General features: G+C 44.1%; 1 protein-coding gene and 1 pseudogene across 1 annotated transcript; both read right to left on the bottom strand.

Annotated features, from left to right (window-relative positions):
* Positions 1–6,908: 6,908 nt before the first annotated feature.
* On the bottom strand, positions 6,909–7,642 carry LOC101776025 (annotated as a pseudogene).
* A 1,398-nt stretch (positions 7,643–9,040) lies between these two features.
* LOC101763039 (chlorophyllase-1) lies at positions 9,041–10,432 on the bottom strand. Its single transcript, XM_004956160.2, has 2 exons — positions 10,097–10,432; positions 9,041–9,878 (listed from the first exon to the last, which is right to left on the bottom strand). Exons 1-2 carry the CDS (start codon positions 10,370–10,372, stop codon positions 9,207–9,209), a joined length of 948 nt encoding a protein of 315 aa, XP_004956217.1. The 5' UTR covers positions 10,373–10,432; the 3' UTR covers positions 9,041–9,206.
* Between the last annotated feature and the right edge of the window lie 4,296 nt (positions 10,433–14,728).

Below are 14,728 nucleotides of genomic sequence, written 5' to 3'. Positions count from 1 at the left end.
TGGCGCGACGAGGAGCGTCTGATGGGGGAAACGTGAGGTGGAGGCTGCGCCTCGCCCTGCCCTCCCGCGGCCTTGGAATCGCGGTCTCGTCTTATCTCGCTTTCTCTCTCTCTTTTAATTAACCATATGTAGTACGAGTGCTACTACTTTTTTTATATGTAATTATATACTATATAATGTGCAATATGACTCGGTTTTTGTTTGGTTCTTTAAGGTTAGAAAAAAGATATGTTTGCCACTAGGCGTTATCTTGATTTGGTCGAGCCAATTAGCATAGTGCCATCATAAAAGAGACACGGTTCCATCACAACGGTGTGTACAAAATGATTTTAAAAAAAATACCATTTCTAACATTTTCCGTAGCGACACAAATGATATAGACCTTTCTGAGGGAGAAAATTCAAAATACCAATACTACCCCTTGTATTTTTTCCCCCCCCCCCTCATGTGTTGTATTTACATTACTGGTCAGCCAAAGAAATATTTTATATATGAAAAATGCGCAAAAATAAAAAAAATACACATTTCGCAATTTGAAAAAATATAATTAAATTATTTTTAAGTGAAAGTTAGTGCCTCTTGAACGAAATAATTATTTTACCAACAAAACTTGTAAAAGGCTGCGATAGGTTTTTTAATCATTTTGGAACATTATTTGAAATTTATCTCGAAATACAAATAGTGGGTAGAGCCGCCTGCAAAGAAGAACGGAGAATGGTGGAAGGGCTGGTATTCATAATTATAACATTTTCTTTCTAGGATATTCTCTCTCCAAAAGAGGCCTCTACATATATTTTTTTTTATAGAGAGCACGTTGAGATAGTATTTTGCCGCTGCTAAAACTAGACACAAACTTGTCCACTAGCGTTTAAACATCATCTAGACAGACGGGCCACATGACCGTTTAGATGAACACTACGTTGGTCTTTCTCTTCAGTTGATGGACCGAGGAAAAAACATTATTTGCTGCAAAAAAGTAAGTAATTTTTTTAGACTATTACTAGGTGCACATAAGTAATATTCAGAAGCAATCGCTGTTACATCGATCGATCAATCCTTGGTACTCCGTACGTAGTATTCAGGCTTTCTCTTCACAGAAATTGCACGTGCGCAAAAGCTGTAACTTTGGTGTGGTCAGAGATGGAGAACTCGGTAAGGAAGCTGCCGGAGAAGAAGCAGTGGTGGAAGCAATATCAAAGGCCCGGCCCAACATGGTCAATCAGTGGTGGAAGCAATACGATTTTTATCCAAACAAACTGATCCAATTTTCTTACTGCAATTGTTTGCACAGTGTCAGTGTATAAGAACGAATGAAATAAAGAGTTGCATATACAGGAATAACAAGCTAAAGAAACAAACAAATTTAGCAGGAGTAACTTATTATGAAGCCATGATGGCTGCTCATCAGTAACGACCAGGCAAATTTAGAGAAAAAAAAATATGTTTGGAGAGGCTCTTCCCTTTATCTTCTGCCTCTAACTTCTTCTTTCAAGCTTCAATTGATGTAAATTTGTAGGGGAGCTTAGAAGGGGCTCCATGGCTCTACCAACAGTAGGAGGGGCTCTAGCCCCATTCGCCCTGGTGTTGGATCCACCCTTGGTAAGGCCTCGTTCGTTTCGGCTGGAATGGCTCGAAACATGGCCTGTTCCACTCGGATCGAATAGGCCCGGTTCAAAGTCAGGCTAGACCAAAAATGGTTGTTCGGTTAGATACAGCTCGGAATGAAAACAGGCCTGGATTGGAATTCTCCCACACTAGACGGCCCGGATTGGAACCCTATCTCCTCACACCCGGATCAAAACCAACGAACGTGAGGCCAGACTCCGCGAGGCGACGCGAGGCGCGGCTCCGCTAGCGGCGTGCGAGGCGACGAGGCGGCGGCGCGAGGTGGCGGCGTGGCGGCGCAGCACATCCCCAACAGCGACTGGCTCCCGTCCTGCCTCCACCCTCTCTGCCGCCTTCTCCCCAGTGAGCGCCGCCATCTCTCTCCCCCTCTCCCATCCTCGCATTCTTGTTCTTGAGGTTTCCAAGCCTAGGGTGTAGTGGATTCGATTATTCTTGGGGTGTAGTTGACTCCTCGTTGCGCCTGAAAATATAGGTAGGATTCGTTGCGATCCAGGGATTGAAAACATAGGTAGGAATCGCCAGCGCTGATTCAAGATCGCAAGGCTTGCCATTCTGCAGTTGTACCTTGAAGGCTGAAACAATGAGCCTTGAAAGTGTATTGGGAAAATCCAGTTTTGACACTTTCTAGTTTCTAAGATTCTTGTGCTATCCGTACACGGATTCCTGTTAGTCAATTATTGTTGCGTTGTACTACCACAAGCTATAGTGCTTATCACAATATGGCAATATGCAATTGTGTTTTGGTAATAATTGTTAATTGCAGAGTTCCAGAAACTTTTGTTGGTGAAACTGGCTAATATGATGAGATAATATGGAGCAATAGGTTGTAAGTAGGGAATAACTTACTCTAAACCTGAACCCTGTTGTGAATCTGTCCGGTGCCCCCCCCCCCTCTTTAGTTATTTTCTTAAGCTTGTGTTAGTCAGACTTGTGCTCTCAGTGTCATGTTCATCCTTGGAAATTTGGTGCTTTATAGCACTGCTCGGTTTGTAGGGTCGGTATTTTTCTGTATTCTAGAACGTGGGTGGGTGTCGTCATTTTTTTGTAGTATGTAACGTGGGTGTGGTGGTCGGATTTTTTTTTGTATTCTTGAAGGCTCATCTGGAATCTGTAGCAGTAATGACATATTTTGGCTTAAACAATGTACCATTTGCAATCTGATTTGTATCAAGATTTTCATGGCTATCCAAGTTTTAGATTGTATTCTCCCTTGCAGTCAAGCAGTTCAAGCTTTAGATTTTCAATTCTTTTTGCCATAGCTACTTACTGATGTACTAGTATTAGTGCACTGTTTTACAAAATAACTTAATGTTTTTTCTTGTTACTTGTAGATCCCACCAGCACAATTAAGAGTTGGGGAAGGTGAACCTCCGCCTTCTTGGGATTCGGTACCAACTCCAATAGGTACAGAATTATGTCTATGTTTAAATCTTTCTTTTTTTCTATTCAAAATAGGTACAGAATCCGATAGATACAGAAACATGTTTAGAAACCTGTTTACCCTTCCATTTTATCTATTTAGCTTCTATTTGACTATAAATTTATATGCTTTAGTTCTGCAATGAATATCTCATTGAGAGATCGTATTAGAAAGAGGAGGGAGGAAGAAGATGATGACATGATGATGTTTCTATTCCCTGCCTTATATCTGATGGGTTCTGCTAGAGAAGAGGGAGTAAAGAAGAAACGTCATACATCAGAAGAAACAGGAGAGGTTAAGGTTTATCAACTCCTTGAGGGACATATCAAGAACTGTCAAGTTACATTTAGGATGACACCCCACATCTTCAAAGAGTTGATGACTTATCTTAGAAGGAAAAGGCTCATTGTTGATACAAGGATTACGGTGGAGGAGAAGTTGGATTTCTTCCTATACATGTTAAGTTGCAACGCCTCATATGAGGATCTTGCAATGACCTTTGGGCACAGCAACGACACCTACCATCATCACATCAATCACTTCTTCAAGAAGGTCATTCCCACACTTTCTCGTTGTTTCCTCCAGTCCCCCAATCCTAATCAAGTGCATCCGAAAATCCAAGATAATCCAAGATTATATCCATTCTTCAAGAATTGTCTTGGTGCCATTGATGGAACTCATATCCCCGTTTCCATATCCCCTGAGAAGCATTCTCCTTTTAGGAATAGGAAGGGCACACTAAGCATTAATGTGATGGTGGCATGTGATTTCGATCTCAACATCACTTTTATTTCTAGTGAATAGGAGGGATCAGCTACAGATTCCAGAGTGCTAAGATCGGCTATGAGCACGGGCTTCCAGGTACCTCCAGGCAAATTCTATCTGGTTGATGGAGGGTATGCAAATACGCCATCTTTCCTCGCTCCATATCGAGGGGTTCGATACCATTTGAAAGAATTTGGAGCTGGACATTGAAGATCACAAAACTCAAAGGAGCTCCTCAACCACCACCATGCACTACTGAGGAACCATGTTGAAAGGACTTTGGGAGTGCTTAAGAAGCGCTTCCCCATTCTCAAAGTTGCCACATTCCATACATTGAAAAATCAAGTGAAAATACCAAGTAGCTGCAACCATCTTCCACAATCTAATCCGATTACTTCATGGAGATGAGGAATGGTTGGATCATCAGCCGGATAATATCGATCCAACACACTTTGTTTCTCTACCCAATGACGATCAAATCAATGATTCAGGCACTGCACAAGGCAATGCTTTGAGAGATACCATCGTCCAAGAAATGTGAGTTCAGTACCACCAACATGTAAGCTTGTATCGTGAATAAGTTGATGAATAAGTTAATAAGCTTGTATCATAAATAAGTTGATGAATAAATTTTTTCTTTGAAAAACGATAGCTAGAAAAGGCTCCCCAAAGCTCAATGTGATTGCAAGGGGGTCGCCAAAGTTAAGTAGGTTTCCTGCCTACAACAAGTGCTACTAAAAAGAAGCCTTCTCCTAAATGCAGTGGGGCAAAGACGAGCGGAGGTTCACCACGAGGTATGGTGTTTAATGTTTCTTCATGCTTTCTTGTCAATTTTGTATTATTGATGCTATGAAATTTCTATTACTAATGCTTGATGATTATTTATGTAGGAAAACAAAGAGCAGACTGGAACACAACTCTTGAGAAATCACTTGTTGAAATTTTGCATGAGTATAAAGATAGTGGCTATAGAAGTGACAACGGTTAGAACACTGAAGGATAGAACAAGATGGTGAAAGAGTTCCATCTGAGAAACAAGTTTGTCTTGTATACAAAGGCACAAATTGAAGATAAAGAATGTCAGCTTAAGAGAGACTACAAAATGATCAAAGTGGCAAGAATGCAAAGTGGGTCAAAATAGAATGAACAAAGAAATATGGTTGAAGGATCAGCAGCAATGTGGGAGAACCTCATGGTGGTAAGTTAATTTCTTGAAGTAATTTTATGGATAACCTCATAGTGATAACTTTGTATTTGATCAATATTTTCTTCAAATTGCAGACTTTCCCCAAAAACAAGAAGTTTCAAAACAACAAGGCAAGCTTTCCGCTTTTTTATGCTTTGGGAGAACTCTATGATCGTAAGTTCTATATAATAAGCTATTTTCCAGTCAGATCTCTATGATGTAAAATAGGTGCTTGTACTATTTCTCTAAATGCATTGTGCCAAATATAGGTCATCTAGCTGAAGGGACATACAATTTCGCTTCTACTGAATCACAATGTGTGGAAGAGCCCCTTCACCAAATTGATGATTTAGAGGAAGAAGCTGAAGAAGAAGCTCTACAGGAAATTGAGATACGTGATGAAGAGAATGAAGAAAAGGATGTAAGAGATGAAGAGGAGGTAAGAAGTGGAGAACGAAGAATGGTTGCATCAAGAAAGAAATCAGAAAAAAAAGGACAAAGGCCTAGAAAAGAGTGCAAAAATTGAAGCCATGATGGAGAGATTCCTTGAAATGAGGACAAAGCAAGCAGAAAATGAAACTAAACAGCTAGCAAGAGAAAATGAGGCAAGAGAAAATGAGACAAGAGAAAAGAAGGCAAGAGATAAGGAGGCTGCTAAAGGTGATGAATACTCCATCAAAAGGTGCATATCAATCATCAACACAATGAAAGTGGCCAAATAGGAAAAGGCCAAAGCTTATGCAATCTTCACCAAGAGCAAAGAAAACAGAGAGACTTTTATTTGTGCTAGTGAAGAAGATGAAGAATCCACTTTGATTTGGCTTAGGAATGAGATGACCTAGCAGGTAAAGTTGTTGTCTACTTACCTCATAAATTCACTGTCTATTTATACTACTGTTTTAGCTAAAGCAATTAAGTAGCTACATGTAGTCATATGTCGCTGGTACTACCTTTTGTGAAACAGCCTAGTTTTTAAGGTTGGCTAGTTCGTTGATCTTTTCATTCGTTCATATGGACTAGTCTTTGTGAAAATGAACGGTCAGACCAAGAAGCTATCATCATGGTTTAAATCATAGATCGTAATGTTTACTCTATTTTTTATATGCTCAGACCCTTTTCATTGTGTAACTTGTCAGACAAATTAGTAATGTGAAACATGAGTTGATCACCATCTATTTCATGAATGCTAATGTTTATTTCCATCCCGCAAACTCTGCAGAGTTCTGGTGGAAGACCTGGCTTTGGCCGTGGCGGTGGCAGCAACTTTGTTGCTGGCCCAACCTCTTCATCCATGGAGTGAAGTTGCCCCTAGTTTGGACATGGTGTTTCCCTTTGCGCGAGGCGTTTAATTTTGAAGGATAGTTATTATGTACTAGTAATGTTATCCGGATCGGCGAGTGCTGACATATGCAGAAAAATTGTGCTATCTTGATACCTTGGTTCCGGTATAATAGTCTTTGCAAACGCTTCGGTTTCGTATCATTACCTTTTCGAAAGCTATTCTCCTGTTTTGCTCGTCTTGCTTGTGATTCTCGTGTTTCATTGGTGCCTGACCGTCGATGATCTAATTTGGCTGGTTCTGTTTGGTTGGTAGTGTTTAAACTACAGTTCTGTGCCAGCTTATGTTAAGCTATTCTACAAGATAGAACCCTTTACATGTTGATAGCTATTCTGTTTCAGAGTAATTTAATTTTAGAGCTACAGATTTTGTTTTGTGTTTTTAACTGAAATTCTGGACAGTCTATTTCTGTCCAGCCGAACAACACCGATTTTGAAGGTTGGAATAGTTCCTAGACAGAAATAGAATCAGACTATGATCGAGTGAAGGAGTCGGATTTGGAATGGTTCATGGACTATTTCCAAAGGAATCGGACGAGGCCTGGTAACGATGACGATCTTTTCTGTTCATGCCTACCGGTACTCAACAGGGTCCAACGTGGTTGGTGCGAGCCTGGGATCTCCGAGTAACGAGAGTATGGCCTTCAGATCATCATTGCCATCCCCTTCGCTCAGAACACTCAAGAAGGCGACCACATGATCCCGGCCACGGTCCTCCTCATCACGCCCTTGCAGCCGTCCCCTTCCTTGCAGAGGCAGGTCTCCAGCCTGGGCGCGTCGTCGTCGTCGAGCATGTCGAGGTGGACGAAGTCCCCGGCCACGACGTGGTAGCGCGCACGGCGGCTTGAACTCGCGGTAGAATTAACTCCGCGTGTGGCTCACCTCCCCGGGGGCGCAGGGAGGGAAAGGGAGCAGCGCGTTCTCCCTGTCGCCGCCCAGCCCGGTGCCGATGACCAGCGCCGCGGCGGCGAAGGAGAAGGACAAGGAGGAGGGTTCGTAGGATCGCCGGCGGGAGCTGGGAGGACCGGCCGGTGCCGGCGACGGGGTCGAGCCCGATGAGCGCGGAGAACTTGAGGGTGGTGGTTTTGGCGGCGTGCCCCAACTGCCAGGGCGAAGGTCGTGTGGCCGCCGCGGCTGTGACCGGCCAGGGCGAGCCTGACGAGGTCCGCGTCGACGCCCGCCGGGAGCACGGGGGGCAGGCCCTCGGGGAGCCAGTCCGTGACCCTGGCCGCCGCGGCGATGTCGTTGTGGAACTGGAACATCGAGGTGACTGCCGCCACAGGCTCAAGAACCTGCTGGGTCGCCATGGTGCTGCCACCTTATCTCTTGCTCACGCTGTCTCAAATGTAGGTACTGGCGGGTAAAAGCTGGAGTTGGCTGTGAATCGTAATTGAAGAACTGATGACTGGTGATGATGAGAAAAGAGGATGAAGCTTGGTGGCAAATTTATAGAGTCCGCTGACGGCTGGCCCTACGTGTACGTACGAGCTGAGGAGCGTGGGCAAAGTGAGTTTGAGTAGCTCTCTGCTCCGTGAATTGTTGTCTAGTAGCTTTGCTAAGGAATTTCTGGCTTTCTGCAGCAGAAGAACTGCAAGGGACATGCTGTGAAATAAAACAGTCACGTTTTCATCACGCGTGCATGGCATGCATGTAATCTCTTGTGGTCTTGTCCAGGATGTAAAATCTGAAAGTCAGTTTTGTTAGGAAGAAACGGGCGAACGTCTGAAAAATGAGGAACAACATCTTACAGAAATGCAATACGTGTGTATGGTGACGAACCTTGGCACGTACTATCTCCATTGTCAAATTTATGGTGTTTGAGACCAGCTACCTAGTTCATTTTTGAACTAATTTTGACTGTATTTCTTAACATTAATAATTGTGTATGTTATAATATAATTTACCAATTCTCAAGCTAATTCTCGATCAAAGACTAGGAGGTTTGAATAACAAAAAGGAGCGAAGGGCCATGTTTCAAAGACTTGTCGGCTCATCTAGGCCACGGAAAACGCAAAGATCCAAGTGTCATTCTGGTGCTCTGTCCATGCTCGAAGCTCCTGTACAATGCTGATAAATATATCTTTGCACTCCTGTACTTCTGAGAAACGATGGCAATTGTTGCGCGGTATGACTGAAACTGCCTTCTCAAGTCTCTTTCTTGTGCGCATTATTGTCAGTTTTACACCAAGCAATTTCTCGACAACATGTACTCCCAGGTTCGAATGCCCCTCATTTTTTACCCCGTTTAGATTAGGCATCCTTAACCTTGTAATCTGGCATATTTAGTAGTACTTCTTTTGCAACCTGAAAATACTCGTAGGCAACCTAGAAAGACAGCCTAGAAGATATGGCCAAGAGATGCAAATACTGCAGTTTCCAACAGTGCTGCCAATGGATGCAACAGGGGGAAAAAATGTCATATTGCTTCTTTTGAAAGAAATACTTGGGTTGATTTCATTTTTATTGAATATCAAAGGAAGCATCTTCCAATAGATTTGTTTGCTTAGAACTGCATAGCACGTGTTTTATTAAAAAAGGGGAACAAACCAAAGTACAGAGTACAAAACAAACACAACTCCTGGAACAAAAAGGAGAATAACAGATTGGGGCTGTCTACTGCTCACCCGAGCATTTTTTTGCATAGCCCAGTATAGCTTTCCCCAATAGATTTGGGGTTAAGGGCTTGCCATTATCATTAAGCAGAATGCACGGATGTAACTCTGTCCATTATTTTTATTCAGTTCATTATGATTTGGACTTAGGAAAGGACATACAGCAACAGGTGACATTTAGTTTTTGGAAACATGGAAACAAACAAGCAACTGACACTTGTTTAACTCAATAAGTCCTTATGATTTATGATCTTCCTGCTCATGCCAGACGGTGCTCAACAGGGTCGACTGTGGTTGGTGTGAGCTTAGGGTCCTTCATTATGACTCTAAGATCACCATCTTCTTCATTAAGCACAGCCTTCAAGAACGCTACCATGATGCCAGCAACGGTCCTCCTCATCAGGTCCTTGCAGTTTTTGCCGTCTTTGCACATGCAGGTCATGAACTTTGGAGCATCGTCATCTAGCATGTCGAGATGTCCATAGTCCTTGGTCACAAAGTAGTAGCAAGGTGGCCTGCACTCGTGGTAGAACTCCCTGTGGTTAACATCCTTGGGAGCGCAGGGAGGAAATAGTATGTTCTTCTTCTCCTCTCCCAGCCCAGTGCCGATGACCAAGACGGGCATCGCTATGTCAAAAGAGGAGGGCTCGTAGGTGAGGATCTTGGGTGAGATTTGCGAAGACTTGCCTGTGCCAGCAACAGGGTCAAGACCAATGAGAGCAGAGAACTTGAGATTGGTCTTGCCATGCCCCAGGACAAGAGAGAACGCTGTGTGGCCACCTCGGCTGTGGCCGGCCAAAGCGAGCTTGGAAAGGTTCGGCTCGACGCCTTTGGGCAGGATGGATGGTAGCCCCTTAGCGAGCCAATCTGTCACTTCAGCTGCTGCGGCTATGTCCTCGGTGTCACCTTTGGCCAATATGCTGATATGGAACTGCCAATAGAATTACAGAGTTGCATGATTTATGTCAGCCAACAGACATGGGGTGAACCAATCGTATCCCAAAAAAGTCAGTACATGAATTCTCATCGTGATTATGCAGTTGTGATCTAGTGTGGTATCTTGCTGTAATCATCACAGTTTCTACGTTTCTGAATCAACATAGACTATACAGTGCATGTAAAATACATTAGAAGGCAGTGATAGTTAACCTGGGGTGCAACCATGATGAAGCCAAAAGAGGCAATATGTTTGAGAACTTGTTTATAGAAATGGTTCTGGAGGCAGAAACCATGCAGGAGCATGGCGACCGGGTATGTTCCTGCATCCTTGGGAGAGGCAATCAAGATCGGAATTGGTGGTGTCGGATTTGTGTCATGATCCACAGGAATCACCTCGATCGCAAGCTTCCCTGGCTGGAACACTGAGGTGGCTGCAGTCTCAAGAACCTCAGTGCTGGGGTTCATGATCTCTACTGATGTTGCCATACCTCTCTCTCTCTGGCACTGCAGCCTGCAGGTGCTCACTAGTAAGAGCTTTGAGTTGGTTGTGATGAGAAGGAAGATCAAGGTGGCAAATTTATAGACCCGGCCCGTATGAGGATGGGAAAAAATTACTGCAAGTAGATTGGTAAAATTTTGAGGAATTGCCACATCACTTCACAATCAACGTTCCATCAGCTGCCAAACTCGAGTACGAATCTTACCTCGCGTTGTAACTCTTCACCGTGAAGAACATGATGGAAAAGGACATGGTTTCCATAGTATTCCAACCTATGCATAATTGCATTCGTACTGCTGTCTTGCATCATAATAAATAATATTGATCGGATCCAACCATCCATCCACATGCTTGAATAAGACTGGCTATCATCTTGCATTTATGCTCTGCACAGTGTGCTAACTGACACTGCTCCTCTTTCTTTTTTTTTTCTAGAATACACAGGAGAGCTGCGCATCATTCAATTAAGAGGAATTTAATACAAAGTTTGTACAACACGGGCCGTTAACCGGGCACTCGCACACGGTAATGGAAATAGACAGTGATTACATATGTTAAGGGGGCGTCTAGGAGCCGAATTTAAGACAGAAGAGCCGTAACGCTAGCTAGAGGTCAGGGGGCTGCCAACCAAAGGCTTCCATGTTTCGGGCACCACTCTGAATCCAAAGCGACACTTCTTCAGCAATGAGCAGCAGGAGTTATTGCGGCGTTCTAGCGACGGTAGTGGCAAAGGCTCGGCCGTTCCTTTCTTTCCATAACCGCCAGCAGACCAGCATGACAGTAGAATCTAGGCCTTTAGCTTTGACGCTGGTCATGTTGGCCCGAATAGAGAGCCACCAATCAATCAACTTGGAATCCGCGGTGAGGTTCGGTAGCTGATTGTTAGTTCTTTGTCCAACCTGAAGCCACACCTGACGGGCATAGGCACAGTGACTGAAGAGGTGATCCACCGTTTCAGCAGCTTGGCCACAGAGATTGCGCTCATCGGTGACCTGCAACCCATGTCGTTTGCGCCTTGCGGCGGTCCAGATCCTACCCTTGGCCGCAAGGCAAATGAAGAACTTGACTTTCAAAGGTGCCCAAGCGCGCCACACGGTCTTGAAGATCGGCGAAACAGTGGAGCCGTGGAAGAACATGTGGTATGCCGATCGGGCGGAGTATGACCCACAGGTTTCCCAACGCCAGGAGATGACATCCTCGATGCCGCTCTGCAAATGGACAGTGGCAACCACATGCCAAAGTTGGACGTACTGCGTGAGGCCACTGACTGTAGCTCGTCCGACAATGTCGCGAATCCACACCTTGTTTGTCAGGGCAGCCGCTACGGTTCTGGTTCTTCTTATTTTGGGCTTAACCATAGCACAAAGGTCTGGTGCGAGGAAGCACGGTGAGGAGTCCCCCAGCCAGTTGTCCTCCTAGAAAAGAGCGGCGTTACCATCCCCTAGTTGTACCAGGATCGATGCTTGGAAGACACTGCGTAGGTTCTTGTCCCTGTCGAAATCAGTGCTTAATTGGATCCACGGGCGCTGCGTATCCGTTCTTTTGAGCCACATCCAGCGAAGCCGAAGAGCTTGAGAGGAGAGCTTGAGGTCCGGAATCCCCAGGCCCCCAAACCTACAGGGCCTGCATGCAGTTGGCCAGGAGATGGCACAGAGTCCCCCCCCCCCAGCTTTGGTCTTCCCTGCCCAGAGGAAACCTTTTCGATTCTTGTCGATCTCGTGCAGCACCCATTCTGTGACGTCAAGCGCAAGGAGTGTATGTGTGCAAACCGAGGACATCACGGATTTGATGACCGTTAGCCTCCCAGCTTTGTTCATGAGTTGTGCCTTCCAATCGGGGATTGTGGCGGAACCGCCCAACTTAAGCTGGTTTAAGTGCGCCTAATCGTTGTCGGAACAGCAATTATCCGAAACGCACCTAAAACAGCATAAGTCCGGTAGTCCGTCGAGTGTCCCTAGGACTCCTCGAAGGATCCACGACGTGTCTCATAGCCATACATCAGGATAATATCCGCGATGGGATAACATCAACAAACATTACATTTTTACATACATATAAAAGGTACGAGTTATTACAGAACATAGATTGAAACAAGCTTAACAGTGCAGTGTTAGGCAGAGTTCTAAGATTTAAACATAAACAGTTCAGGAGAAGATGCGCAGGTAAAACTTTTCTCTAGGGTATTGTAAGACTCAGGTCAATACCCTAGGGCTTCGGGGTCTCCTCCTCTGGAGACTCCTGTGGAGCTTCTGAAAGATAGCCACAAGGGGAAAACCCTGAGTACGGGGTACTCAGCAAGTCTTACCCGACTAACCAATATAATAGTTTTCTTTGGAATGCATGCCAGCTTTTGGGTGTGTTTGGCTTAACACAACTTTTGCCGAAAAGCTTACTACGAGTAATGCCTTAGTTTTATCTTTTATTTGGGTTAAGTTATTACCTAACCATTCTAAATGATAACAGAAAGTAAAAACAACCATAGCTGTTAAGTCATACATCAAATATCAACCAAAGGTATATATATTTATATTGCATGAATTGATACTACGATGCTCAACAGTGATCAAGTGTATTCATAACCGAGAATTGCGGCGATCCGGATCTAACTACATCCTGCAGGAGAGTACCCTGATCACCAGCGTTATACGACTGTCCAGGTCGTATCTAACAACCTCTCGATTAGCAAAATCAATGATTAGGAATACGACTACCCGGACCCAGGGATGCACCCCCACATGGGACCCCACGTCTGGCCCGATCACCATGTGAGTTTTAGGCTACACCCCTGCCAATCTCCAGCACGCCAAGCGTGGGTACGAAGTATTCCTGATCATAGAGTTTACTAACCTACTGGGCTTTACTGGTCCCATACCTAGTAAGTGATCAGATGCCTATCACTTGATCAAAGGTTAAGACAACGAATCGGGCCTTAACCAAATTAATCTAGCAGACAGAACTACACCTCTAGTTTCTGTCCGCCTTCAACTTCCAAGTTATCCTCCATAAGCAACATGTATGACTCAAAAGTTTTCCTTAAGGTTGGTAAACCAAGCATTTAAGCAACTAAGCATTTCTAGACTTGGGTTATCTTCTAAGGTTTGAACAAGTGGCAAAGATGTCCTTAAAACAAGGCATGATTATACACAAGAATAGGTTTCAAGCAACTCCTAGACTTAGTGCATACATAAAGCAAATAACCGATAATTAGACACATGAAATAACGACTCCAAAATAGATAGGTATAAATGCACCGGGGCTTGCCTTGTTCGCTTAAAAAGTTAGTATTCTCTGACGGGTTGGCTTCACAGGGGACTAACTCAAAAACTTCTTCGAACTCCGAAGGTCCTTCTGAAAATTCCAAATATTCTCCTTCTGGTGCTTCGGGATCTATAGCATAATACATGCAGGGGTTAGAAATGCAAAATTTTGAATAAAAGACTATACAACTTTCCTTCATGATAAAGTTGCAAGCCAACAAGGACTATACAACCTACCATGATAAAGTTGCAAGCCAACACACAAAAACCCAAAAGATTAACCCCTACTTTAATTTTTCTTACTTAACCCTCCTTATAGCTTTTTCTTTTATCTTTAGAAAAAGTTATAATTATTTTCTAACTTGAAAATCTAATTTCCTATGAGTTAAGGATAATTTTTGATTAAGAAAGTGTTATTTCATATTTTATACATTTTATAAATATTAAGTATTTATTTAATTACCTTAAAAGGAAGGCATTAAATAAATACCCGAATTTTTATCATTTTTCTAGGGTGTAAAAATTTTAATGCATAAAGGAAAATAAAACAAGCCTAACAAAATTGGTTTCACTAATTTTGGACACTCCTAGAAATTTCTGTGATTTAAATGGTGTAAAATGGCTTTAAACTAATTACTTTCCTAAAGGAAATCTAATTTTCCCTAAAATCACCCGGAAAAACTTTTCTTACCCAGCCCCACTCTACCCTCTCTCACGCGCACCGGGCCCCACGGCGCGGACCCACCTATCCCTATTCCTTTCTACCCGCCGGCCTTTTTCTCCTCTTAACGGGTCCCGTGGGCCGATTCTCTCTTTCTTTTCCCTTCTTCGGCCCGACACCGGCCCAACGGCCCTCTTCCCTTTTTCTCCTTTCCTTCGCGAGGCCGGCCTGCTAGCTGCTCTGGGCCTCCGGCCTTTTTCTTCCGGTCACCCGCGCGTGTGCCACTGGGCCTCCAGGCCGCGGCCCAACAAACGGCCGCGCCTTCCCGGCCTCCTTCTCCCCCTCTTCCTTCTCACTGCCGTGCGGGCCCAAGCGCCCAGACGCTTCTTCCTCCTCCCGCCAAAACATGCGCGCGTAACAGGGGG

Source organism: Setaria italica, chromosome II (assembly GCF_000263155.2).
Source record: "Setaria italica strain Yugu1 chromosome II, Setaria_italica_v2.0, whole genome shotgun sequence".
NCBI classification, from domain to species: domain Eukaryota; kingdom Viridiplantae; phylum Streptophyta; class Magnoliopsida; order Poales; family Poaceae; genus Setaria; species Setaria italica.
This window is presented reverse-complemented; position numbering and strand designations above follow the sequence as displayed.